The sequence below is a fragment of the Macaca fascicularis genome, chromosome 7 (genome assembly GCF_037993035.2).
Source record: "Macaca fascicularis isolate 582-1 chromosome 7, T2T-MFA8v1.1".
Taxonomy (NCBI): domain Eukaryota; kingdom Metazoa; phylum Chordata; class Mammalia; order Primates; family Cercopithecidae; genus Macaca; species Macaca fascicularis.
In genome coordinates, this window is record NC_088381.1 from 175552338 (window position 1) to 175576118 (window position 23781).

Genomic DNA, 23781 nt, shown 5'->3' on the forward strand with positions numbered 1-23781 from the left:
TCATATGAACTTTAGTTTTTTTTTTTTTTTTTTTTTCAAATTTTGTGAAGAAAGTCATTGGTAGCTTGATGGGGATGGCATTGAATCTATAAATTACCTTGGGCAGTATGGCCGTTTTCACAATATTTATTCTTCCTATCCATGAGCCTGGAATGTTCTTCCATTTGTTTGTGTCCTCTTTTATTTCATTGAGCAGTGGTTTGTAGTTCTCCTTGAGGAGGTCCTTCACATCCCTTGTAAGTTGGATTCCTAGGTATTTTATTCTATTTTAAGCTATTGTGAATGGGAGTTCACTCATGATTTGCTCTCTGTTTGTCTGTTATTGGTGTTTAGGAATGCTTGTGATTTTTGCACAATGATTTTGTATCCTGAGACTTTGCTGAAGTTGTTTATCATCTTAAGGAGATTTTGGGCTGACACGATGGGGTTTTCTAACTATACAATCATGTCATCTGCAAACAGCTACAATTTGACTTCTTCTTTCCTTAATTGAATACGCTTTATTTCTTAATATGTTCTGGAAAACCCGGCAAAATGGACACGTTAGGGAACTCTTAGAGGAACTCCTATATCCCAGATTCCGGGCAAGTATAAAGATGGAAGTCAACGCAAAAAGAGGTAACACTGAAGCTAAGAAAACTGCCACACCATATCATATCCTCAGAAGAGAAAACTGCTGAGAGAGCCACAGATGTTATCAAAAATATCAAGGCTTAGCCTCTGATCTTAAATACAAATGAATGAGAAAACATCATTATCAACTTTGTTTAGATAATTTGTGCCAGATTATTTCAAATGAATATTTGTTGCATTTCAACTCTACAGTTTATAGACAAACTGGTTATCAGATTAAATAAACAAATTGAGGGAATAGCAGAGGTTAATTCTTGATGAGGTGTGACCCAGCTAGCCACAAAATCCTGGGAGAACCCTAACATTGGGACCTAGACGGAAACCAAGTCGCAGGGCCCTTTGGACACATTTAGGTAAACTTTCCTTACCGGGATGTGAATGTATTTTATTTATCATCTATCTGTTCTCCATGTCTTGAAATAATTCCTTGAGAAAAGGCTACAGCCCTTTCAGATGATTAAAAACTTTTGTATTTTGTATTTTTAGCCTCTAACCTGCCAGGGGTTGCAAGAATTGAGTGAAGTACACCCATGAAAGGAACTATTATAAAGTGATTCTGTGATGCATGGCTGATACTAAAGCATGGCATTGTTATAACTTCCCATAATCTTCCACACAAGTTTAGAAGAATTATATTCTTACATTAAAATTATCATAACTTTAATAAACCCTGGAACTCCCTTAGACAAATGTACTCCTGCTAGCACTGTGGCATTATGGTTCTCTGCCCCAAGGATGCTTCTGTTATTGTCCTATGACTTGGTAGCTGGAAAAAATACATTTAGAGGTTTTTACCTCCAATACTAGCCTGTGATCCTGAGGAGATGGCCTAACCCAAGGAGAGGGAGGCTCCAGGTCGTGTGGACTCACATGAGGTGTCCGCTTCTGCCCATCCTGCAGCCACTCCCAGACGTCTTCAGGAGACAGGGGTGTGGATGGTCCTTCGAGACGATCAAATGAGATCTGGAACTGAAGAAAAAGATAATGATCTGGGATAAATTTTAAAAAATTAAAATAAAAAATTTTAAATTCACAAATTACGGTTGTTTATATTTACCAGGTAATAAGCAATGTTATGATTTGTGAATACAATATGGAATAACTAAGATAATTAAGAAATGATTAAGATAATTATCATTTATCACTTCAAATTCTTATCATTTATTGTGACAACCACATTTGAAATGACCATTATTGAACAGTAGTTAAATGAACAAATATAAATTAATTGATGTAAATAATTAAAAATAACCAAAATCAATTATCAAATACTCTAATAATTTACATTTAACTCATCAATAAGTTTTATTTTTAGGACATATTTTTAGAATTAATTTATTGCAATGTTTATTATGAATTCCTACACATATATGTATATGTCTGTGTATTTACACATTTTTCTTTCTTTCTTTCTTTTTAATTTTTTTGAGACCGAATTTTGCTCTGTTGCCCAGGCTGGAGTGCAGTGGTGCCATCTTAGCTCACTGCAATCTCTGCCTTCCGTGTTCAAGTGATTCTCCTGCTTCAGCCTACCGAGTAGCTGGGATTAAAGGCACGCGCCAATACGCCCAGATAAGTTTTGCATTTTTAGTAGAGACGGAGTTTCACTATGTTGCCCAGGCTGGTCTCGAACTCCTGGCCTCAAGTGAAACGTCCCCCTAGGGTTTCCAAGGTGCTGGGATTACACGCGTGAGCCACCGCGCCTGGACTATACATCTTTCTATGGTTATAAATTTATGTCCCTATAGCTTTGTAGCTGCTGATGTCAACAAATGTTAATAAAACTCTGGAAGAATCGGTGCAAATAATTAAGAATGTTTATTTCATTAAAGTGTATACTTATATATATATATAATTTTTAAATTACTAAAATTTAAATACTAACAATAATAAATTCATAATAAACACAAGTAATAAAATGTCACAGCCTAGAATGCTCCAGAGTCCGGCAAACACAAACCTGACTTCTCCAGCTAATGAGAAAGGAAACCTCCCCCTGCACCTGCTCCTGGGACCTGTCCCGTCCTCAGTGGGTCCCGAGCGCCCCCTGGTGGCCCCGCGCGCCCCTGCAGGGGGGTTTGTGTCTGGGCTCACACTGACCTCCCCTCACTGTGTCTCTAGTACAGTAATACACGGCCGTGTCCTCGGTTTTCAGGCTGCTCATTTGCAGATAGGTGATGCTTTTGGAATCATCTCTTGAGATGGTGCATCTGCCTTTCACAGATGCGGACTATTCTGTTGTGCCACCGTTAGCTTTGTTTCTAATTAAACCCACCCACTCCAGCCCCTTCCCTGGAGCCTGGCGGACCCAGTACATGTAGTAGTTACTGAAGGTGAATCCAGAGGCTGCACAGGAGAGTCTCAGGGACCCCCCCAGGCTGGACCAGGCCTCCCCCAGACTCCACCAGCTGCACCTCACACTGGACACCTGCAAACACAGAGACACCACCCTGGTCAGAAACTGCCACTCATAACCACTGTTTCTCTCACTCATGTCCCCTCACACTCAGTGTCTCTAGTTCACCATGAATTACCTTTTAAAATAGCAACAAGGAAAACCCAGCTCAGCCCAGACTCCATGGTTGGTGGTCTGTGTTCAGTGCTGGTCACCAAGTGGAAACTCCTGGGAATCCCAGGCTGGGGCTCCTCTCCCAGAGCTGCAGGGTCAGGGCTGGGCTGGTTTTCATCAGCAGAGGGAGGACGGTATTTGCATGTCTCCTACTATATGGCAAGCACTGGGGTGGGACGCCTGAGGAGAAGACGGTCCCCAGATAAGATGACTGTGCCTTGCAGGAGTTTGGTGACAATGATGATGTTTGGAAAATATGCTGCCTCATTATAAAATTATGCTGTGATAAACGCTGTGAAATGATCACCCTATTTTATATGTACATATTTGTGCAAATTATGTTTTGTCAGAGCCAATGATTTCTCCATGTACAAATGCTAAGTATGTGTCTAAGAGCTCATGTCTGGGATGAGTAAGCCCCGATATCCGAGCCTGTGCTCCTCATCACTGGCCCCAATTACTCCCTGAACCAGTTCCAGGACAGAGGTGGATGTGCCTAGTGTGATAACAAATGAGATACTTTGTTTAGAATTGATTACTTTTTTATAATTTATGTTCCCCCTTTAGGCAGCACCACAGAAGAATGTTCTCAGAATCCTTCCTGATCCTCTATGAGTTCCTGGTGCAGCTCCTGCAGAATAAGCTTGCGTGGGGAGGGAGCCCTCCTCATGTGCAGCCCAGAGGCTGTCCCGTCGCCTCACCCACCACTGTCCTTCAGTTACTTCCTGAACACTTATGAGTTAATCTTCCTGAAACATGGGGTATTTGGCAGTGTCTTTCCCAGGTAAGAAAATACTTCCATTCTGTTTATTTCTGCAGGCCCCTGTCCCTTCCTGGAGCACGGCTTGTAGTTGAGTGTGTGGTGGTGGATAACTGGTGGGAGGAGGTTTGTGAGCATCTTCTCACCTTCCCGAGTGCGCCCCTCATGGGGTTGACACTGACAAGCGCGCGATAGGCTTGCTCAGCTGGAGGATGACAGGTACTTTTGTAACCTGTGACCCCTGTGAGGCTCTCCCGCTGCAAGACCAATGAGACTCAGGCCTCTGGCTAAAGTGCAGCCAGCAAAGGATACAGTGCCCAACCCTGAGAGCTCCTTCCAGGCGCCCAACCACTTTGTAAAGGAAGCTTTTTCCTGCCTGGATCCTATGCATGTGTTTGCGTTTTCTGCACAAGGGGCTTTATCTAGAAAAGAGCTTATCATGTTTAGAATCCAGATGAAGGGAATTATTCACGAAGTCCCTCCTGACCCAAGTCTCCATTTCTCATTAAAGGTCATTATTTATGAGATTCATCAGAAGCTGCTGGCTTTCCGAGGCACAGACCTGCCTCTACACCAGTGTCCCCAAACTTTTTGACGTCAGGGAACCGTTTCGTGGAAGACAATTTTTCCATGGATGAGGGCGGCGGGTGGTTACGGGATGAACCTGCTCCACCTGCAATCATCAGGCATTAGATTCCCATAGGGAGCGCTCAGCCTAGATTCCTTGCATGCACAGTTCACAATAGAATTTGGCTCGTAGGATAATCTAATGTGCAGCTGATCTGACGGGAGGCGGAGCTCAGGCAGTGATGCTCGCTCGCCTGCACTCAACTGCTGCTGTGTGACCTGGTTCCTAACACAACACACACCTTAACGGATCCACAGCGTGGGGATTGGGGACCCCAGCTGTAAACACTTGGAAACCTTACCCTAGGGGAGGGGCCTATAAAACCAGGAGAAACAGGAGCTCCAAGTCAATGTACATTTTATGGATGCTTGAGGAAAGAGTGCAAAGAGCAATGGCCCCGCCCGCTTTCCCTCTACCTGGCGGAATTCCCCGTGACCCACTTGAAGAACCTCAGGTACTTCAAGGTAGCTTAGGCTTGTTATATCAGGGACCACCAGAAAAGGAAACAATGAATGTGTCCACGTGGGTTCATCCGTTGCAAGTTATTTATTACTTCAGTGCAGGGTGTTGATCATGGAGAAGGCTGTGCATGTCTTGGGCGGGAGTACGTGGGAACTCTGTTTCTTCTACTCAACTTTGCTGTGAGCTTAAAAAGGGCTTTCAAATAAATGCAGTGTAAAGGGAGTGGCAAAGACATTTAGGAAGAAATGTCGGCCACTTCTTAGAACTTATATTTAGTCTTACCTTGTGATCAAGTAATCCTGCTCCAAGTGATGTATCCATTCCATTTTAAAATTTATGTCCCCAAAAGCCTCCATGGGAATGTTTGCATCAGCCTGATTGATGGCCGCCTTTCCCACTCCATGAATGTTACTTATAGTGTGAAAGTTGAAAATAATATTTCCTATATAATTAGAGTGTATACATTTTTCTATTGCTTCTTTTCATCAATTACTTAACCCATTTTCTAAACATGTTTAAACCTCATAAATCCTGTCATCTCCTCAGCCCCAGCACAGCTGCCTCCTCCCTCAGGGTTTCTGACACTCTCAGGATGTGGTTTTCACACTGTGTCTCTTGCACAGTAATACACGGCCGTGTCCTCAGATCTCAGGCTGCTCAGCTCCATGTAGGCTGTGCTCGTCGATGTGTCTCTGGTCATGGTGACTCTGCCCTGGAACTTCTGTGCATAGTTTGTGCCACCAGTTTTTGGGTTGATTTCTCCCATCCACTCAAGCCCTTGTCCAGGAGCCTGTCGCACCCAGTGCATGTAGTAGTCAGTGAAGGTGTATCCGGAAGCCTTGCAGGAGACCTTCACTGAGGCCCCAGGCTTCCTCACCTCAGCCCCAGACTGCACCAGCTGCACCTGGGAGTGGGCACCTGTGGAGAGTACACAGGAGTGTATGAGATCTCATTTGACCGGACCCAGTCCCCTCATCAGCCCTGGAACTAGGATTCTCTTACCTGTAGCTGCTGCCACCAAGAGGAGGATCCTCCAGGTCCAGTCCATGGTGAGGTGCTGTGCTCTGGGGACTTCTGTAGGGGAGGGATGTGGTTGTTGTGTGATGCTCTCTGGACAAGGAGAGATCTGTATTTACCTCGGTAGACACCAGTGCATTTGCATATTCATGAGGCAGGTATTTCATAGCTCAGGCCACCCCACCCTGGGGAAGAAGATAGGTGACACGTGGACCACGCCACAGCGGGATGCTGAGCTCCATGCCATGATCATTGGTTAATGATATTTGTTCTCAGACATGCTCAGATGTCCATGAAGACAGAACTCGTCTTACAGAAACCCAGAATCTCACAGGACATGGTCCTCAATGTGATTCCTTGTTCCTGTGGCTCACTGTCAAGGTGAACTTTTCCTGAGCCTTGCCCTCTGCCCATCTAACTTCTGGGATGAGTGTGTCTCCCGATAGTAACACCCACTGAGTTAATAAAACAACCCCTCAATTCCTGACTATAAATACATTTGAAGGGTCTAGACATTTCTTCTTTTAAAGGTGGTTTACATTAATTTTTGAAGTAGGTATAGACTACATATACAAGAGAATACTTGTATATGTACACATCAGTACTTGCTAAATATTTATTTATTTAACACATCAGTACTTGCTAAATATTTATTTAACTTTTATATCATCATTGCTTTGAAATAAGGAATATCCAGTCCCTAAGAGGAAACCCCTCCCCAGCCTCCTGTATTCCTGCTCGAGGGCTGGATCCTGTGCAGGGTGCATCCTAAAACCCACTGAAGCTCAGCTTCCGCCCTGCATGGAAGTTCCTGTCTGGTCTTACAGAGAATTATTCCCCCAGCATCTCAAGCCTAGTAAGAAGTGGCTGTGCCCTGGCTCATAATGCTCCTTCAGCGACAGCGATTACTTCTCACAACAGCTCTTAGAATAGAAAATAGGCCTTAGAAAACCCAGCATAATCTACAGGGAGACCTCAGCACAGCAAGCGAGGAATCACTAAAGCCACCAGGGAGCCCCTTCCCTGGAGCTCCAGATGCACTGATACGGTCCAGACACATGACAAGTCACGGAACTGATGACAAATTTGGGGCAGCCTCTTTTTTATGATTCTCTGGTTGAAGATCATGTCAGATTATTACTTTACACACAGGTCCTATGTCTCAAAGTCCCCCACCACACACACACACACAGACACAGACACACACACACACAGATCCTATGTCTCAAAGTCCCCCACCACACACACACACACAGACACAGACACACATACACACAGTGGCATATTTGCACAGTAATGAGCCTCAAATTTTCCCTCCTTCCTAGTGTCTTGCCAAAGAGAAGTGCTTCCAACTCTGACCCTAGTCCTGTTATGTTTGTTTTTGTTGCTGTTGTTTTTGTTTTATTGTTTTGTTTTTTTTTCAAACAGAGCTAAAACAAGCTCAGTACCACAGAGATTGGGAATGTGTCTTCCCCTTGTTTTTGCCAGTTCTCACCTGGGAACCCTGCAGATGCCCCATGAGATGCAGATCTAGGGCCACTGAGGGAGAGGGTCGTGACCTTGGTCCGGAAGCTGTTGGTCTCAGAGGCTTTAAATCGCTTCACTCTCCTTGACTTGTTCTCTCCCACTGCCTTTGGTTTCCCTAAGTTCTAGTCCTTGTACAGAGTCTGAGCATTGCCACACTTTTCTCTCTAATCCAGATTAATCATGTTGTTGAGGAGGTGATTATTGGGTAGGGGAGCAGTATATATCCTTGAAATTGAATTCCAATGGTTTCTTGCTGTTCTTTCTCCAAGTTTCACCATTTACAAGCAGTCTCCAGTGGTACAGCAGATTTTCCTCCATCCTGTACTCCCACTCCTGGATGCAGCATCCACAGATAATTTTCTTGAGTCTTATCCCAGTTGTTTTATTAATTGTACCCCATTTCCATGACACAGGAAGGCTCAGATGAAGCTGTCTGGGATGGAAATTAATCCCTTCCCCTCACATAGAATAAAGATCTTGAAAAGTATTTTTTCTCTGTAGAGTCTGTCTGGAGGAAGATCTGAGCATATTTGTCAGTGAATAGTTCTCCTGATGACAGAGCCATGAGACAACTTATTGGGATTGTCCTCTTGAGGACCCAGACGTTTCTGGAGGGAATTCCATAACAGTGTGGGGTGTGTGGTCCCCAGGAGATCTTACCCTAACCCTGTCCACATCTGTCCTCCAGATATTTATGAAATTACCATGGAACTATTCCCACCAGTTTGTGCTGCTAACCAAAGAATCACCCAATTTATAAATTTAGAAAGGAGACTTTATTTCTGATAAAGGATTGAAGCTGCAGGGCAGCCATCTTAACAGGTTGAAAAGCAAAGCCTCCCACAGAGACTGTGAGCAGGCACTTCAAGATAGGGAGAGATGAGAAATAAATTCAAACAAATGGATTGGCCAAGTGGACACACTCAGCAGGCTCTAGAAGGAGCTATGGATATTCACAAGGTGTGCAGGCTCCATATGTAATAAGCAAACACACATGTTACATGCATTTCAGGTTTGCGTTGGGGTGAAGACTTAAGAACTAAATGAATTGCAGTTGGGCCCTGCACATCAAAAGGGCTTTGTGCAGGGACAGAAAGACACACAGTGCACAGCCTCCAGGAATTGGCCAGGACAAGTCCATGGTCAGTGGTTTCTTCTCAGAGAAAGTTACAGAAATCAGTCTCTTGTCCAATCGATGCTCTATTTATGGCTGTGGAACAGGGGCACAGCTACCCGATGCCTGGAGTTCCATGAGCTGCAAATGTATTAACATTGCTTATCTCAGGACCAGTGCTCGTTTAACTGTTACAGAAACAGAAAAACCCCTGTGGAAGTTACAACATATTCTATTTTTTTTAACTGTAGGGATGAGTGACTTAATCCTTGCCCGGTGTGACCTTAGGTCTTGTTTACAATTTGGTATCTTATTGCCACAGAAAGTTTGTTCCATCAGACTGGTGATCACTATTGTAATGTCTTTCTAGCTTTGGGGTCCAGGTTTTCCTGCAATTTCATTTCTTCAACTCATATAAGAAATCATTGACGATCAATTTTCCAGGCTTATATTCTTGTAAGAATGTGGGTGATGATTGACATGCTCTTTACATATTAAAGCAGAAACCAGAAGTAGCTTCAGACATCACCAGTGACCCGACAGAAGCAGCAGGAATCTCATCTCATTAAGTGTAAGTGGCACCACACATGTAGCTGAACGTGCAGGGACACAGGATACCCACAGCACAGGACACATATGATAAGTTTTCATGATTCTGGGGCTCTGCTCAGGAATCTGGAATTCACATGGCACTACAGGGATGAACTCCGTTGTCTCTCGGGTGATACTGTGTTTTAGAAGCTTATTTCCACTCCTGCAGTGGATCCAGTAGCTGTACCCGGGTCGGCACCCCTGAAACAGAAACTCTCATTAATTAAACACAGGACCCACCAATAAGAAAGCTGTCCCCAGGGAAGGTGCAGAGCAGGGACCTCTGTGTTTGGGAACCTGCGGCTGTACAGGGAGGTCAGGAGTGTGACCCATTTCCTTCTCCTCCCCCTGCTGGCTGCACCAGGAGCTTTACATTGCAAAGTATATAAAATAGGTGATAGTTATAGGGAAATGCAATACAAAGAGGAAGGAATGAGGAAACCGACATGAAATTAAAATAAATCTAATACGTTAAATACATGTAAAACACTATAAGAGATTATTATGGAAAAGACAACAAACAAATATTAAAAACCTATGTGTGTATGTGTGTGAGGTAATATTCTTGTAAACTGAATCATAATTTATGTATAAAGTTATTCAAATTGATGCAGAATATTCGCATTTGATTCCCAAAAAGATGGAGAAGGATCTGGCACCAGGACTCCAGGGACATGCTAGTGATTTCCCCTCCTATACCCTGAGGACACGGTGCTTCCAACTCTGAGGATCAGGCTGCTGAAATTGACTGTGTGAGAAGAGAAAGTGGGATTTTCTGTGGGAAAAGACTGGTGTGAACACAATTTTCAAGTAAATAAATTCATTATACCATGAGACACACTTCCATCATGTTGACAGTGTGTGGATTTTGACATTAACATTATTATTATCAATATTGTTGGGATGTTCCCTGGAAAAGGATCAATTGTTACACAATCAACTTGAGTCGTTTTCATTTCAGTTTTTTCACACTTCCAGCTAAATTCACCAAGTTTACTGTGTTAGAGTTTGGAAAGTTCAGGGTATGGGTCACCAAAATGTAGTGGAAGGTCTCCCGATGGTTTGATATGGTTCAGCTAAAGGAGGACCCAGGATTTATTCAGAAGCTCCCCTCCTTGTCTAGTCCACATCTACTCCTCAGTGAGCCCCTTCCTACCTGAGTCCTGAGCATCTCTGTGGTCCTGGGCAGTGCACATCTGGGGCATCTGCTTCCTAGTGTGCATCCAGAGCAGAAGTGCTGCTGTCCCTAAGGCTTGAGAGGGAACTGGGCCTCTATCGACCCAGGAGGCCCCACCCTGAGCACTGGGATTCCTCCCACAAGGAGACAGAGTCAGCTGAGTGCCCCCCACTTCACACAACTACTAGGAGGCAATTTTAGTCAAATTCTAACACACTTTGACTATGCAATCCAGCAATCATGCTTTTAAGTGTTTATCTAACTGACTTTAAAAGTATGTCCACAAAGAAAAGCACACATGAGTAATTACAATAGCTTCATTTATATTTTCCCAAAACTATAAACCTTCAAAAAGTTCGTCTGTAGGTGAATAAACAATCTCGTACATTCACATAATGGAATAATTTTGCCATTATAAAGAACAGCTATCAAATCACGAAAGCACATGAATGAAACTTAAAAGCATATTTTTAGGTAAAATAAACCAGTCTGATAAAGCTACACAATATATAATTTAATTTATCTGATAATCTGGAGAAGGCCAAACATTAAACAAAGTAAAAGAAATTTGTATTTGCTAGGAATTTGGGTAGAAGGCGAGAATGTGTAAAAAATAGAAGACTTTAAAGGATGACAAAATTATCACATGTAATACTGCAGTGGTAGATATGTGATGTCATAAATTTGTCAAATTCCACACAATGTACAGCAGGAAGTCTAGATCTTACTTTATAAAAAATTAAAAGTAAATAAGAGATTAAGGATCCCAACATGGAATGCAGACTATACAGAAAATATCTGATGTCTGTATAAATGCATAAAACCATTTCACTTAATAAAGCAGGTCAAAAAAGCTGCTAAATAGCTTTAGAAGTAATAAAGTGAATAATACTAAAAATTAAAGAAACTGCATGTCAGCACTGTCTAGTTGATGTGAAATTCCTCTAGTTGATGATGAAGTTCCACAAAGGAGCGCAGCTTGCCAATTGTGATTCTATGCTACGGGAATTCCAGAATTAGACAACACAGGGAATAGATAATGTGCATGGTGCAAGCTCATGGTAGATCTACCATTCTGGGGTCAGGAGGATGGTGGCCCTCTTCTCACAGCTCCAGTAGGTGGTGCCCCAGTAGGGACTCTGTGTGGGGACTCCCACCCCACATTTCCCTTCCACACTGCCCTAGCAGAGGTTCTCCATGAGAACCCTACCCCTGGAGCGAACTTCTGCCTGGACATCCAGACTTTTCCATACATCCTCTGAGATCTAGGCAGAGGTTCCCAAACCCTAAATTTTGGACTTCTGTGTACTGGCAGTCTCAACACTATGTGGAAGCTGCCTAGGCTGCACACAGCGTGGGGACTGACTGCACACAGCATGGGGACACTGGGCCTGCCCAATAACACCACTTTTTCCTCCTAGGTCTCTGGGCTGAGGGGCTGTGGTAAAGTCCTCTGACATGCCACAGAGACATTTTTCTCATTGTCTTTGAGGATTAACATTCAGTTCCTCGTTACTTAAGCAAATTTTTGCACCAGCTTGAATTTCTCCTTAGTAAATGGTATTTTCTTTCTATTGCATTATCAGGTGGCAAATTTTTCTACTATTCATGGTCTGCTTTCCTTATGAAACTGAATGTATTTAACAGCACACAAGTCAATTATTGAATGTTTTCCTGCTTAGAAATTTCTTCCACTAGATAACCTAAAACATCTTTCTCAAGTTCAAAGTTCCACAAATCTTTAGGGCAAGGGCAAAATGCCAACAGTCTCTTTGCTAAAACATAACAAGAGTAACATTTGCTCCAGTTCCCAACAAGTTCCTCATCTCCATCTGAGACCACCTCATCCTGGATTTCATTGTACGTATCATTATCAGTATTTTGAAAAATGTTATTCAACAAGTCTCTAGGAATTTCCAAACTGCCCCACATTTTCTTGTATTTTCTGAGCCTTCCAAAGTGTTCCAACCTCTGCCTGTTACCCAGTTCCAGGGTCGTGTCCACATTTTTCAGTATCTTTTCAGCAGGACCCCACTCCTGGTACCAATTTACTGTATCAGTCCATATTCATGCTGCGGATAAAGACATACCTGAGACTGGGAAATATGCACAAGGAAGAGATACAATTGACTTACATTTCCACTTGGCTGGGGAGGCCTCACTATCATGGTGGAAAGTTAAATCTATGTCTCACATGGTGGCAGACAAGAGATTTTTTGCAGAGAAACTACTCTTTTTCATTACAAAATCGGATCTCATGAGACTTATTCACTATCACAAGAACAGCATGGAATAGACTTGCCCCTGTGATTCAGTTTTCTCCCACCAAGTCCCTCCCACCACACATGGAAATCATGGGAGTACAAGTCAAGATGAGATTTGGTTGGGGACACAGAAACAAACCATATCAATTACAATGATTAAAAAATTGTAGGTGGCATTGGTAGTCACAGAACTGTGAAATTAGGGGGATTCTCTGGGGAAATTGTCAGATGAAGAAGAAATTCCAAACACTGAAGGAAACACATCCTTAAGCTCCATCTGCACCTGTCTCTGTGGTTGACTCTGATCAGTGGGTTCTGAGCGCCCTCTGCAGCTGATTTCCTACATGTGTTCTTGCAGGACGTGTGTGTCTGGGCTCACACTGATCTCCCCTCACTTTGTCTCTAAGACATTAATACACAGCAATGTCCTCAGATCTCACACTGTTTATTTGCAGATAAAGGGACTTCTTGGAATTGTCTCTGGAGATGGTGAATCAACCCTTCATGGCATCTGCATAGTATGTGCTAGTTCCATCACTACTAATTCATGAGACCCACTCTAGCCCCTTCCCTGAAGCCTGGTGGACCGAGTCCATGTAGTAGCTACTGAAACTGAACCCAGAGGCACCACAGGAGAGTCTCAGGGACACCCAAGGCTTTACCAAGCCTCCAGAAATCTCCACCAGCTGCACCTCACACCGGACACCTGGAAACACAGAGACACAGCGATCAGAAGCTGACACACATATCTACTGTTTCTCTCACTCATATACATCCACAATAAATATCTTCAGGTCTCCAGGAATCATCTTTTAAAATAGCAACAAGAAAACCCCAGCTCAGCCCAAATTCTAAGGTGAGTCATTTGTGTTCAGTCCTCAACACCAAATAGAAACACATATGAATACTGGGACTGTCTGTTCTCTCCCAGAGCCACAGGGTCACCATATAGCAAGCTCTGGGATGGGATGCCTGAGGAGAGGACAGGTCCCAGAGAAGACCCTAGATGAGATGAGCAGGAATACTATCCTTCAGGATAACATAATGTTATATTATGTAATTATGCATGAATTAACACTTAGAAGTCACTATCTTATTTAATTTTACTTATCTGCCCGATATACATTTAATATAGTTTTTAATGGTACATTTTACAGAAAAAAAATACTTACAGAACACAGCATTTGTGCAATGCATCCAAGACCTCATATCAGCTTAGAGTTATCCCCATTATCTGCTCCTGTGATTGTCACCACTGAGGAGTGTGTTACCCTGAAGCAACTCCAGGGCAGGGTGAGACATACCTTCTGAGGTCTGCCAAAGCACACAACTCTTATGACACCTGTGTGTGATTTTGCTGTATTTGGTGTTCACCTAAAATATATAGAAATAATCAGAGTTCATGCATGCGAATTTTGAGGAGTTGGCAATGTTTCAAGTGTCGTTATTCATTTTCATTGCTCATTCTCAGCCAATATATTCACTTGTTTTTTATTACTGATTTATTTTAGTATAATTAATAATATTAAATCCAAATTTGTACTATACAATTTGGAAATGTTGAACTAGGTATTCAATGTTTTAATCAGGACATTAAGCAAAGTGTGACCAATTCAATTAACCCCTTAAAATTTATCTCAGTTTTCTGTAATTTTATCTCATCATTCTATTACTCTTGCCATCCCATTCTCAAACAAATTCAAATTTTCTCCATGTTATTTCAGAATAGTTGCATTACCTGTAGTCTATACAAATGGAATTGTATGATATGTATTATAATTCTTTAACATCTTTTATTAGCACACTTACTGAGAATATAGTCAAGTTATTCTGTGACTCAGACATGCCTTGACTGTAAGGCCGAGTCGTATTCCACTACATCAATATATCTGACACTGTTTAATTATTCACCTATAATAGATATTTTATTTGTCCTCTCAGTTGCTATCTTTTATATAGGAAGCAACTACTCAGTAAGGAAAAGTAAAAAAGTGAGAAAAATACAACCATATTCTACCTCATTGACGATAAGCTTGAACAACTACTAATAAAGGAAATAAAACATCTACACATCAGAGTTCATGTCACAGGGCAAGTGAAAAAACTGCAGTCTAAGGTGACAGGCGCCTGAAGGGAGAACCAGGACCCACATATTATTGCACCTAGGTCTGTTCCCACTGGATGGCATTTCTGGTAGAAAAAGACTAACCTGGATATATTTCATAAGTGGCTTGAAGATTGATGTGCTAATGGTGTTAGAGTGTGAAGCTTCTAGTGCTTGTAGGCTTTTTCTACAGAATTGGGGAAAATTCCCAAATTCCCCATTGCTGTTGTTCTGTGTTTATTGGGGGAGAAGAACAGGAGCCACTGCTGAATTCCTGAATCCTCTTCCACTATTTCCAGGAGGCAAATCCACTAAAACTCCTCTATGGGCACTGTTGGGGTCAACAGAAACAGATTAAAACAAAGGGGGATAGGGTGGGGTGATGTCTGCAGTACCCTGGAAAACAGTGAGGAAGGAAGAGACACTGAAGTTAAATAAATATATACTAAAAAGAACTATTACCTTGGTAAACATGATTGGTTGCAGTGATCATCAGAAGTAAACTGAGTTTCCAGACATAGAAGAGATAAAGTAAAGGCCCTTGGTGCTTCCCTGCATATATACTGAGGACAATAAAAGGCTTTGACAGAAGAAGGGAATTTGAAGAGCAGTCACCAGGAGCCAACCAGAATAGTTAAAACCAGTCCATAAAGTGGTGTTTCATCTACATAAGCAGCTGAGGAAAGTAAAAGAAAGTCAATACCATGCATATGCTGAGTTATTGATAGAAAAGCATTTACAGTTGTGTGACTGACACAACGCAGAAAACATAAATCTTTGCATGAACAGACAGTTTGGATTGAGGATACACAATTCTTATTAAAATTATACTGATAAGTCATCACTAGCATTATTGTGAAAATATGTAGGACTATAAATTGAAATGAATCTATGTTCTAAGTTGAAGATTTTGTGGGTGAAAAAACAAAAACAAGACAAAACATGAGTTACAAGGAGGAAATGCTAGAGGTCCTGGGGTAAACCTTTGCTTTACGAGGTCGAAAAATAACAAGTTCAGGCCGGGCGTGGTGGCTTAAGCCTGTAATCCCAGCATTTTGGGAGGCCGAGACGGGTGGATCACGAGGTCAGGAGATGGAAATCATCCTGCTAACAGGGTGAAACCCCGTCTCTACTAAAAAATACGAAAAATTAGTCGGGCGAGGTGGCGGGTGCCTGTAGTCCCAGCTACTCAGGAGGCTGAGGTAGGAGAATGGCGGGAACCCGGGAGGCGGAGCTTGCAGTGAGCTGAGATCGCGCCACTCACTCCAGCCCGGGCGACAGAGCGAGACACCGCTACAAAAAAAAAAAAAAAAAAAAAAATTGCAAGTTCAAAAAGGAAACCCCTCCCTGCCCAGGGACCTAGTGTGGAGCTGCCTCCTAAGGGAGCCCTGGTGTCTGAGCGCCCCCTGCTGTCCTGAGCGCCCCCTGGTGGTTCTGAGCACCCCCTGCTGTCCTGAGTGACCCTAGTTGTTCTGAGCGCCCCCTGTTGTCCTGAGCACCCCCTGGCTTCCTGAGCTTCCCCTGCGGGTTCTGAGCCCCCCGGTATCTTAAGTGTCCCCTGGTGTCCTGAGCGCCCCCTGCTGGTTCTGAGTGTCCCTGGCAGTTCTCAGTGCCCCCTGGTGGTTCTGAGCGCCCCCTGGTGTGCTGAGCACCTGTTTTCCTGAATGCCCCCTGGTAGTTCTGAGCGCCCCCTGGTGGTTCTGAGCACCCCCGGTAGTTCTCAGTGCCCCTCGGTGGTTCTGAGCGCCCCCTGGTGTGTTGAGCGCCCCCTGTTTTCCTGAATGCCCCCTGGTAGTTCTGAGCGCCCCCTGCTGTCCTGAGCGCCCCCTGGCTTCCTGAGCTTCCCCTGCCGGTTCTGAGCCCCCCGGTATCTGAAGTGTCCCCTGGTGTCCTGAGCCCCCTGGTGGTTCTGAGCGCCCCCTGGTGTGCGGAGCACCCCTTTTTCCTGAATGCCCCCTGGTGGTTCTGAGCGCCCCCTGGTGGTTCTGAGCACTCCTTGGTGTCCTGAGTGCTCCCTGGTTTCCAGAGAACCCCTTGGCCATCTGAGCTCCCCTTGTATTCTGAGTGCACCCCTGGTGTCTTCAGCACACCCTGGTGGCCTGAGCTCCCCCTGGTTTTGAGCACACCCTGGTGACCTGAGCGCCCCCTACTGTCCCGAGCACGCCCTGCTGGTTCTGAGACACCTGGCGTGCTGAGCGCCCCCTGGTGGTTCTGAGCACCCTATGGTGTCTTGAGTCCCCTCTGGTTTCTTGAGTGCCCCCTGGTGATCTGAGCTCCCTTTGTATTCTGAGCATCCCCTTGTGTTTTGAGCACACTCTGGTGTCCTTAGCACCCCCTGGTGTCTGGAGAGCCCCCTGGTGATCTGAGCACCCCCTTCTATTCTGAGCACCCGTGGTGTTCTGAGTGCCCCCAGTATTCTGAGCACCCTCTGCTGTCCTGAGCGTGTCCTAGTGGTTCTGAGTGCCCACTGGTGTCCTGAGTGTCCCCACTGTCCTGAGTGTCCTCTGGATTTCTGAGTGACCTCTGGTGGTTCTGAGCGCTCCCTGGTGTCTTGAGCACCCTCTGGTGGTTCTTAGCCCCTCCTGGTGTCCTGGGTGCACCCTGGTGATCTGAGCACCCCCTTCTCTTCTGAGCACTCCTGGTGTTCTGAGTGTCCCCGGTGTTCTGAGCACCCTCTGCTGTCCTGAGCACCCTCAGGTTTCCTGAGCACCCCCTTGAATTCTGAGTAACCCGTTGTGCTATGGTTGCCTCCTGGTGGTTCTGAGCGCCCCCGGTGGTTCTTAGTGCTCCTCGTTGTCCTGGGCACCTTCTCATGTCCTGAGTACCCACTCGTGTCCAGAGTGCCCACTGGTGTCCTGAGCTCCCCATGGTTTCCTGAGTGCCCCCTCGTGTCCTGAGCTCCCATGGTTTCCTAAGGAACCTGTCCTCACTTTTGGGATGAAATGCAGAGAGGGTGGAAGGCAGCTGGGGAAGCTGAATGCATATGATGGAAGTCGGTCCCTGAGTGAAGGAGACAGGGAGGAGGACTGGGTGGAACTTTCTTAAACTTCTGTACTGTTCTGGGAAAGTCCAGCAAGGTCACTGAGACAGAGACGTGTCAAGTTTCCCAAAGGGTACCCCCGTGAGTCCCAGTTGTGACTCTGCTCAGATCAGTGCAGAGCTCGTTCTTCTCCTGAGAGTGGAACACAGGACGTGGCTCCAGCACCAGCCGTGATAGGGACGTCAGAGGGCAGCCCTAGGCATCTGGCTGTGCTCCCTGCAGGTGGAGGGAGGAAGGTGCTAATTCAGGGCCCACACACTGTGGGTTCTATACAGAACACGCACTTTTACTTCATTTCTGTGGATAACATAGACACAATCATGCGCTCTGTAAACAATAGTGATTCCTACATTTGCGCCAATTGCTTTACTTCTTGATTCTGCACAATGTCCTGGAACGGAGTTGCCTTTTCCATGTGGAACGTGACAAATGTTGAGGACGTGTGTTCCCCACTTCCATCGTTTTTCTCAATGTACAGAGATCCTGAGTAGCATACAGCTGGCCCTCCTTCTACACTATTCTTCTCCTCCCCACAAGAAGAGCAGAAAATTACACGAGTTTGAATCTGAGGTGGGATCTATTCTGTGCACCTCAGAACCTGCAGAGATCCCCACCTTCAGATCATCCTGAAACTAAAATTGTCAAAACCTTAAGGAAATCTTGAACTTCCCTGGCCAAAGTTTCTATCCATAGCTCTACAGCATTATAGTCAACTCCCTCAGGGAGACATCAGTTACTAGCCTATGATTTGGTAGCTGGGAGGCCTATAAATTTACAGATTTGCCCCCAGTGCTCACCTCTGTCCTATTGCATACATGACAAAATATTGAAAGTGATGACTGAATTTTACTGACTGCATTCATCAACAGATTAAAGCTACCATTTTCCTGCATCTTTTCAACATCCTCTAACGACAAACCAGGAAATTGTATCTATTGGAAGAAACATCAGGGTATAATATTGCTCTTTAACCACGTTCGAAGGAATCTGAGCAGATACTTTTAACCACAACACAGCAGGGAAATTGCAGAATGTCATGATTTGGGTTCATATTTATAAACTGTAAATGAAAAATACAATCCTAAGACCCCAAACTGACTATATAGTCCATCTGTTGGCCTTGGGGACCCCAAAAACCTAAAAACCGGGTTTCCAACCATGACAAAACAAGAGATCAGACACGCCTCATTATACCCACTCCTTTTTGCGGTTTAGACACAACAATGACCAGCACTATGTTAAAATAGAGATCAGAAAACTGACAGAACAGACTCTCTGTGACAATAAGATGTCAAATTAGAAACAAGACCTAAGGGCATGTCAGGCAAGGGTTTTGCCATTCACTCCTGCTCTTAAAAGATAAACTATGTTTTAACTTCCAATAGGGTATTCTTTTTCTCTAGTGGCTCAGTAAGCACTGGCACTGAGACAAACACTGTGAAGACAACTGCAGACTATCCCCTGATGAACTTACCTCCTGTTCCTCAACCCATAACCCCAGCTTTGATGGAACACTAGACTGATATCAGGAACTATCTCCTGATCAGAGATCACTGACCAAGGCATGGCTCTGGCAATTTACACAGGCTGCACACTGAGTGCCTTTGTGTCTCTGCTTCTGCTTTTGACACATAGGGCCTAACCGTAATGAATTTAAATGCTAAATCTTCACTGGTAAGTGAACAGGGGTCACATGTCACATGCATGTTTGTTCAGTATGCATGTGCTAGGACTACCTCCATGAACATCCTTAGCCCCTCCTGTATCCTGTTGATTTGTCAGTTTAGCCAAACCATTCAGCAGAAAGCTTCTGCCAAACCCCTTTACCTTGGGAGTGCCTTTCTCTCATCTTTAAAAAGAGCTATGCTTTCCAGCATATGGGATGGCTGTAACACTTGACAAAAAATAAACTATCACTTTCCTAATTTGTCGATTGTGTTTTTTTTTAATTTAAAACAACTGAAGATTAAATTCAGAACTTCATCTAATTATAAGGCTACTTTAGTAAAGGATGACAAACTGAGCATTTTCGTATATCCTATAGGGGCCTGTCATATCTTGAAGCAGGAAGCTGACCTGAGAACTTCAGAACAAACTGTTGACTGTGGATAATGAAAAGCTCCCCCGCCCCGCCCCAGGACATTGATTCAGCACCCCTGCATGTCTAATTTTTTCTTCTCTTTTTTTTTTATTATGTGCTTATAGTAATAAAACTTTTTATTTTCTTTAGACCTGTTTGCTTTTCACATATAGTGGACCCTCATCTCTTTTTTCACTCATTTTCTTAAGCTGCTAAGGAGAATAAAGTGTCAGGTCCTATTTTTGGTGCCTCACTGCTGATGAATTAAGGTTTATTCTTCCTCCTCCTTTCCCCCCACACATTGGAAATCTAGTAAGAAATCATAGAAGTTCCTTCATCTGATGCCAGTGTGAGGTTCAAATAACACAAGCTACTTCTCCTGAGTAGAAACTCCCACCCTGACACCACCATCAAATCATTAGCCCTGAGCCAGACTCCTTTCGTGCCCTATTGAGCCAGTTTGGAATTTTTTGAGAGGCCTGTGCTGCCCTCAGCAGACACCTCAATAATAGAGTTGGTAAATCTTTTCATATTCATTTGGGATGTGAGTGTGGAGCCGTCAGACTCAACATCCTCAGTAAACATTGGTGGGGTCTCTCTTCCTTTGCCCAGGGACACCTATAATGGGAGCTGTGGGCTTGGAGTCCTGACAGTGACCACCACGGGCCTTTCTTCTCTTGCACTGGATGTGAACTCCCTCTGCCCGAATGCCCAGCATGCACTGTATGCTGCCTGCTGCTCGCTGGCCATTGGAGTTACATTGAGCTGGGCTGCCATGTTGAGTTAAACATAGTTTCTTTTATAGATTTAGCTGATTAACTTCAGAAGCATTGAGAACTTCTTGACATTGAGAAACAGGAGTCAGTGACTGTAGGTGACTCTGCCTTTGGTGCATGTGAGAAAGTTTTTCTCTTTTTCTGACAAATGTTTCTTCTTCAGAAACTTCACAGGAAGAACAGGATGAGCAATCCAGAGAAGTGCCCCAGAGGAAACTGTTTTATGGAGAGGAAGCCACAGGGCTGACAGGAAACCAGACCTTAACCCCCATCTGCACCTGCCCTGAGGCTGGCTCTTGTGCTCAGTGGATCCTGAGCGCCCCCAGGTGGTCCTGTGCCCACTTCAGGGAGGATTGTTTTTGGGCACACACAGACTTTTTTTCTAATTCTGTTTCCAAAAATGGAGACGAGTGAACCGTGAATCCATGCATCTCAGAGAACACAGCACAGCAGAATAACACCCCCTCCCACTGACACACACACACATTAGGTAAATCTTATTAAAACTACTGAAAACCAAAGGCAATTAGAAATACATAGAAAGGCAAGTGGAGGTGAGCAGAGGGGGCGCTCCTTCCAAAAGAATAGAAAAATGACGACAGCATTCTTCTGGTTAACCCTTACAAGCAAGAAGAAAATTGATGGTATCTGTAAAGTGTTGCAAGAAAAGTCAACACATTATTTTATAACCCATTGATGTTCTCGAAAAAGTGAAGGAAAAAAACCGTTCCATTTCTCTTTGACAGCATGAGGGATTCAGTGAATCCAGGCCCTCATGAAAGGAGTGAAAATTATTTTGAAATATTACAGGGTTTGGAAAGGCTCTAAGCTTCTGCCCAAGCCTCCCCTGAGCGCTCTGCTCCTAGGCTGAGGAAGAAAAAAGTTCATCTTCGTCTCCACCTGCAGAACCTTGTTTAGGAGCTCTGTCTCAGGAGAGAGGAGGCACTGGAATTCAGTCATAAAATATGATCCTTAATTTAGTTATAAACATCCTAACATCATTTATAACAGAATGTAGAAAAGTTCAAATCATGCCAGTGCTCTAAGAAACAGTGGAGGGTGTGGTGAAAGGCCCTTGGAAGGAGATGGGTTCATGTACGGGAGATGCAGGCTAAACTGCAGGGCTGCTGGCTTGCAGGAGAGAACCAAGGAGGGGGAGAGCTGGGGAACAATCTCTTGTGGTTAGAAAAATGCTGGACACTCTTCAAAGGAGCCCATGTTAGTTCGGTTCAGTCTGTGAAGCAATTCAAACCTCAGTGCATGGTTGAAAATGTAGAATTTTCCATCTGCAAGTGGCGGAGCTCAACATCTGGACCTGGTCAGGAAAGAGACAAGAGAGCCCAGCCCAAACCACTGACACCTGAGGATGACCGTGGTGCTGACAGCTGCATCCCTTTGATCTTTGAGAGTGACATCTCTCACTTAGCATAATGCCTGGAGTTCAACTGTAATGATTTCCGTATCAGTCTTTTTTTAAAATTATTTCTGATAGTGTTCGATCAATTGATACTTCCTACTTTCTTTACCCATTCCAATTTTGAGACATTCATGTCATTTTTAGCTTCTAAAGCACACACACACACACACACACACACGCACACACACACACACACACAATATCTTGAATATTAGAAGTTTGGGTGCATATAAGATTGTATTTCTCTGACGCAAAATTCAGGAGTGGCATATTTAGGTGATGTGTTAAGGGTATATTTTGGTTTTAGCAAAAACTAAAAATTATTGTCCTGAGTTGCTGTTTCATTTGCATTCCCGTTAGCAATGCTGTAGATTCTAGGAACTTCGTATGCTCACCAGCATTGGTATTATCTGTATTTTTTACTTAATTTCAGTCATGCATGTTGCATGTTGCAGGTGGAAGGACTTGCTCTTCAGGCCACCTTAGGTGTTGGGGACAAGAGTAGCCACATTTGACAGAAACCCTTTAGTGATACATTTCAGATCTATGCATTTTTCATATGTGTAAATTTTTTCTTATATAAATAAAATCAATATCGTGAAAATGGCCATACTGCCCAAGGTAATTTATAGATTCAATGCTATCCCCATTAAGCTACCAATGACTTTCTTCACAGAATTGGAAAAAACAACTTTAAAGTTCATAGGGAACCAAAAAAGAGCCCGCATTGCCAAGACAGTCCTAAGCCAAAAGAACAAAGCTGGAGGCATCAAGCTACTTGACTTCAAACTATACTACAAGGCTACAGTAACCAAAACAGCATGGTACTGGTACCAAAACAGAGATATAGACCAATGCAACAGAACAGAACCCTCAGAAATAATACCACACATCTACAACCATCTGATCTTTGACAAACCTGACAAAAACAAGAAATGGGGAAAGGATTCCCTATTTAATAAATGGTGCTGGGAAAACTGGCTAGCCATAAGTAGAAAACTGAAACTGGATCCTTTCCTTACACCTTATACAAAAATTAATTCAAGATGGATTAAAGACTTAAATGTTAGACCTAAAACCATAAAAACACTAGAAGAAAACCTGGGCACTACCATTCAGGACATAGGCATGGACAAGGACTTCATGTCTAAAACACCAAAAGCAATGGCAACAAGAGCCAAAATTGACAAATGGGATCTAATTAAACTAAAGACCTTCTGCACAGCAAAAGAAACTACCATCAGAGTGAACAGGCAATCTACAGAATGGGAGAAAATTTCTGCAATCTACTCATCTGACGAAGGGCTAATATCCAGAACCTACAAAGAATGCAAACAAATTTACAAGAAAAAAACAACCCCATCAAAAAGGGGGCAAACGATATGAACAGACACTTCTCAAAAGAAGACATTTATGCAGCCAGCAGACACATGAAAAAATGTTCATCATCACTGGCCATCAGAGAAATGCAAATCAAAACCACAATGAGATACCATCTCACACCAGTTAGAATGGTGATCATTAAATAGTCAGGAAACAGGTGCTGGAGAGGATGTGGAGAAACAGGAACACTTTTACACTGTTGGTGGGACTGTAAACTAGTTCAACCATTGTGGAAGACA

The 23781-nt window shown here is 43.7% G+C and overlaps 1 gene segment (V, D, J or C); it reads right to left on the reverse strand.

Annotated features, from left to right (window-relative positions):
* Positions 1-4727: 4727 nt before the first annotated feature.
* On the reverse strand, positions 4728-6161 carry LOC135971630 (immunoglobulin heavy variable 1-2-like). The segment is given in 2 exon segments: positions 4728-5970; positions 6055-6161. Coding segments are annotated over 2 exon segments (363 nt in total).
* Positions 6162-23781: the final 17620 nt, after the last annotated feature.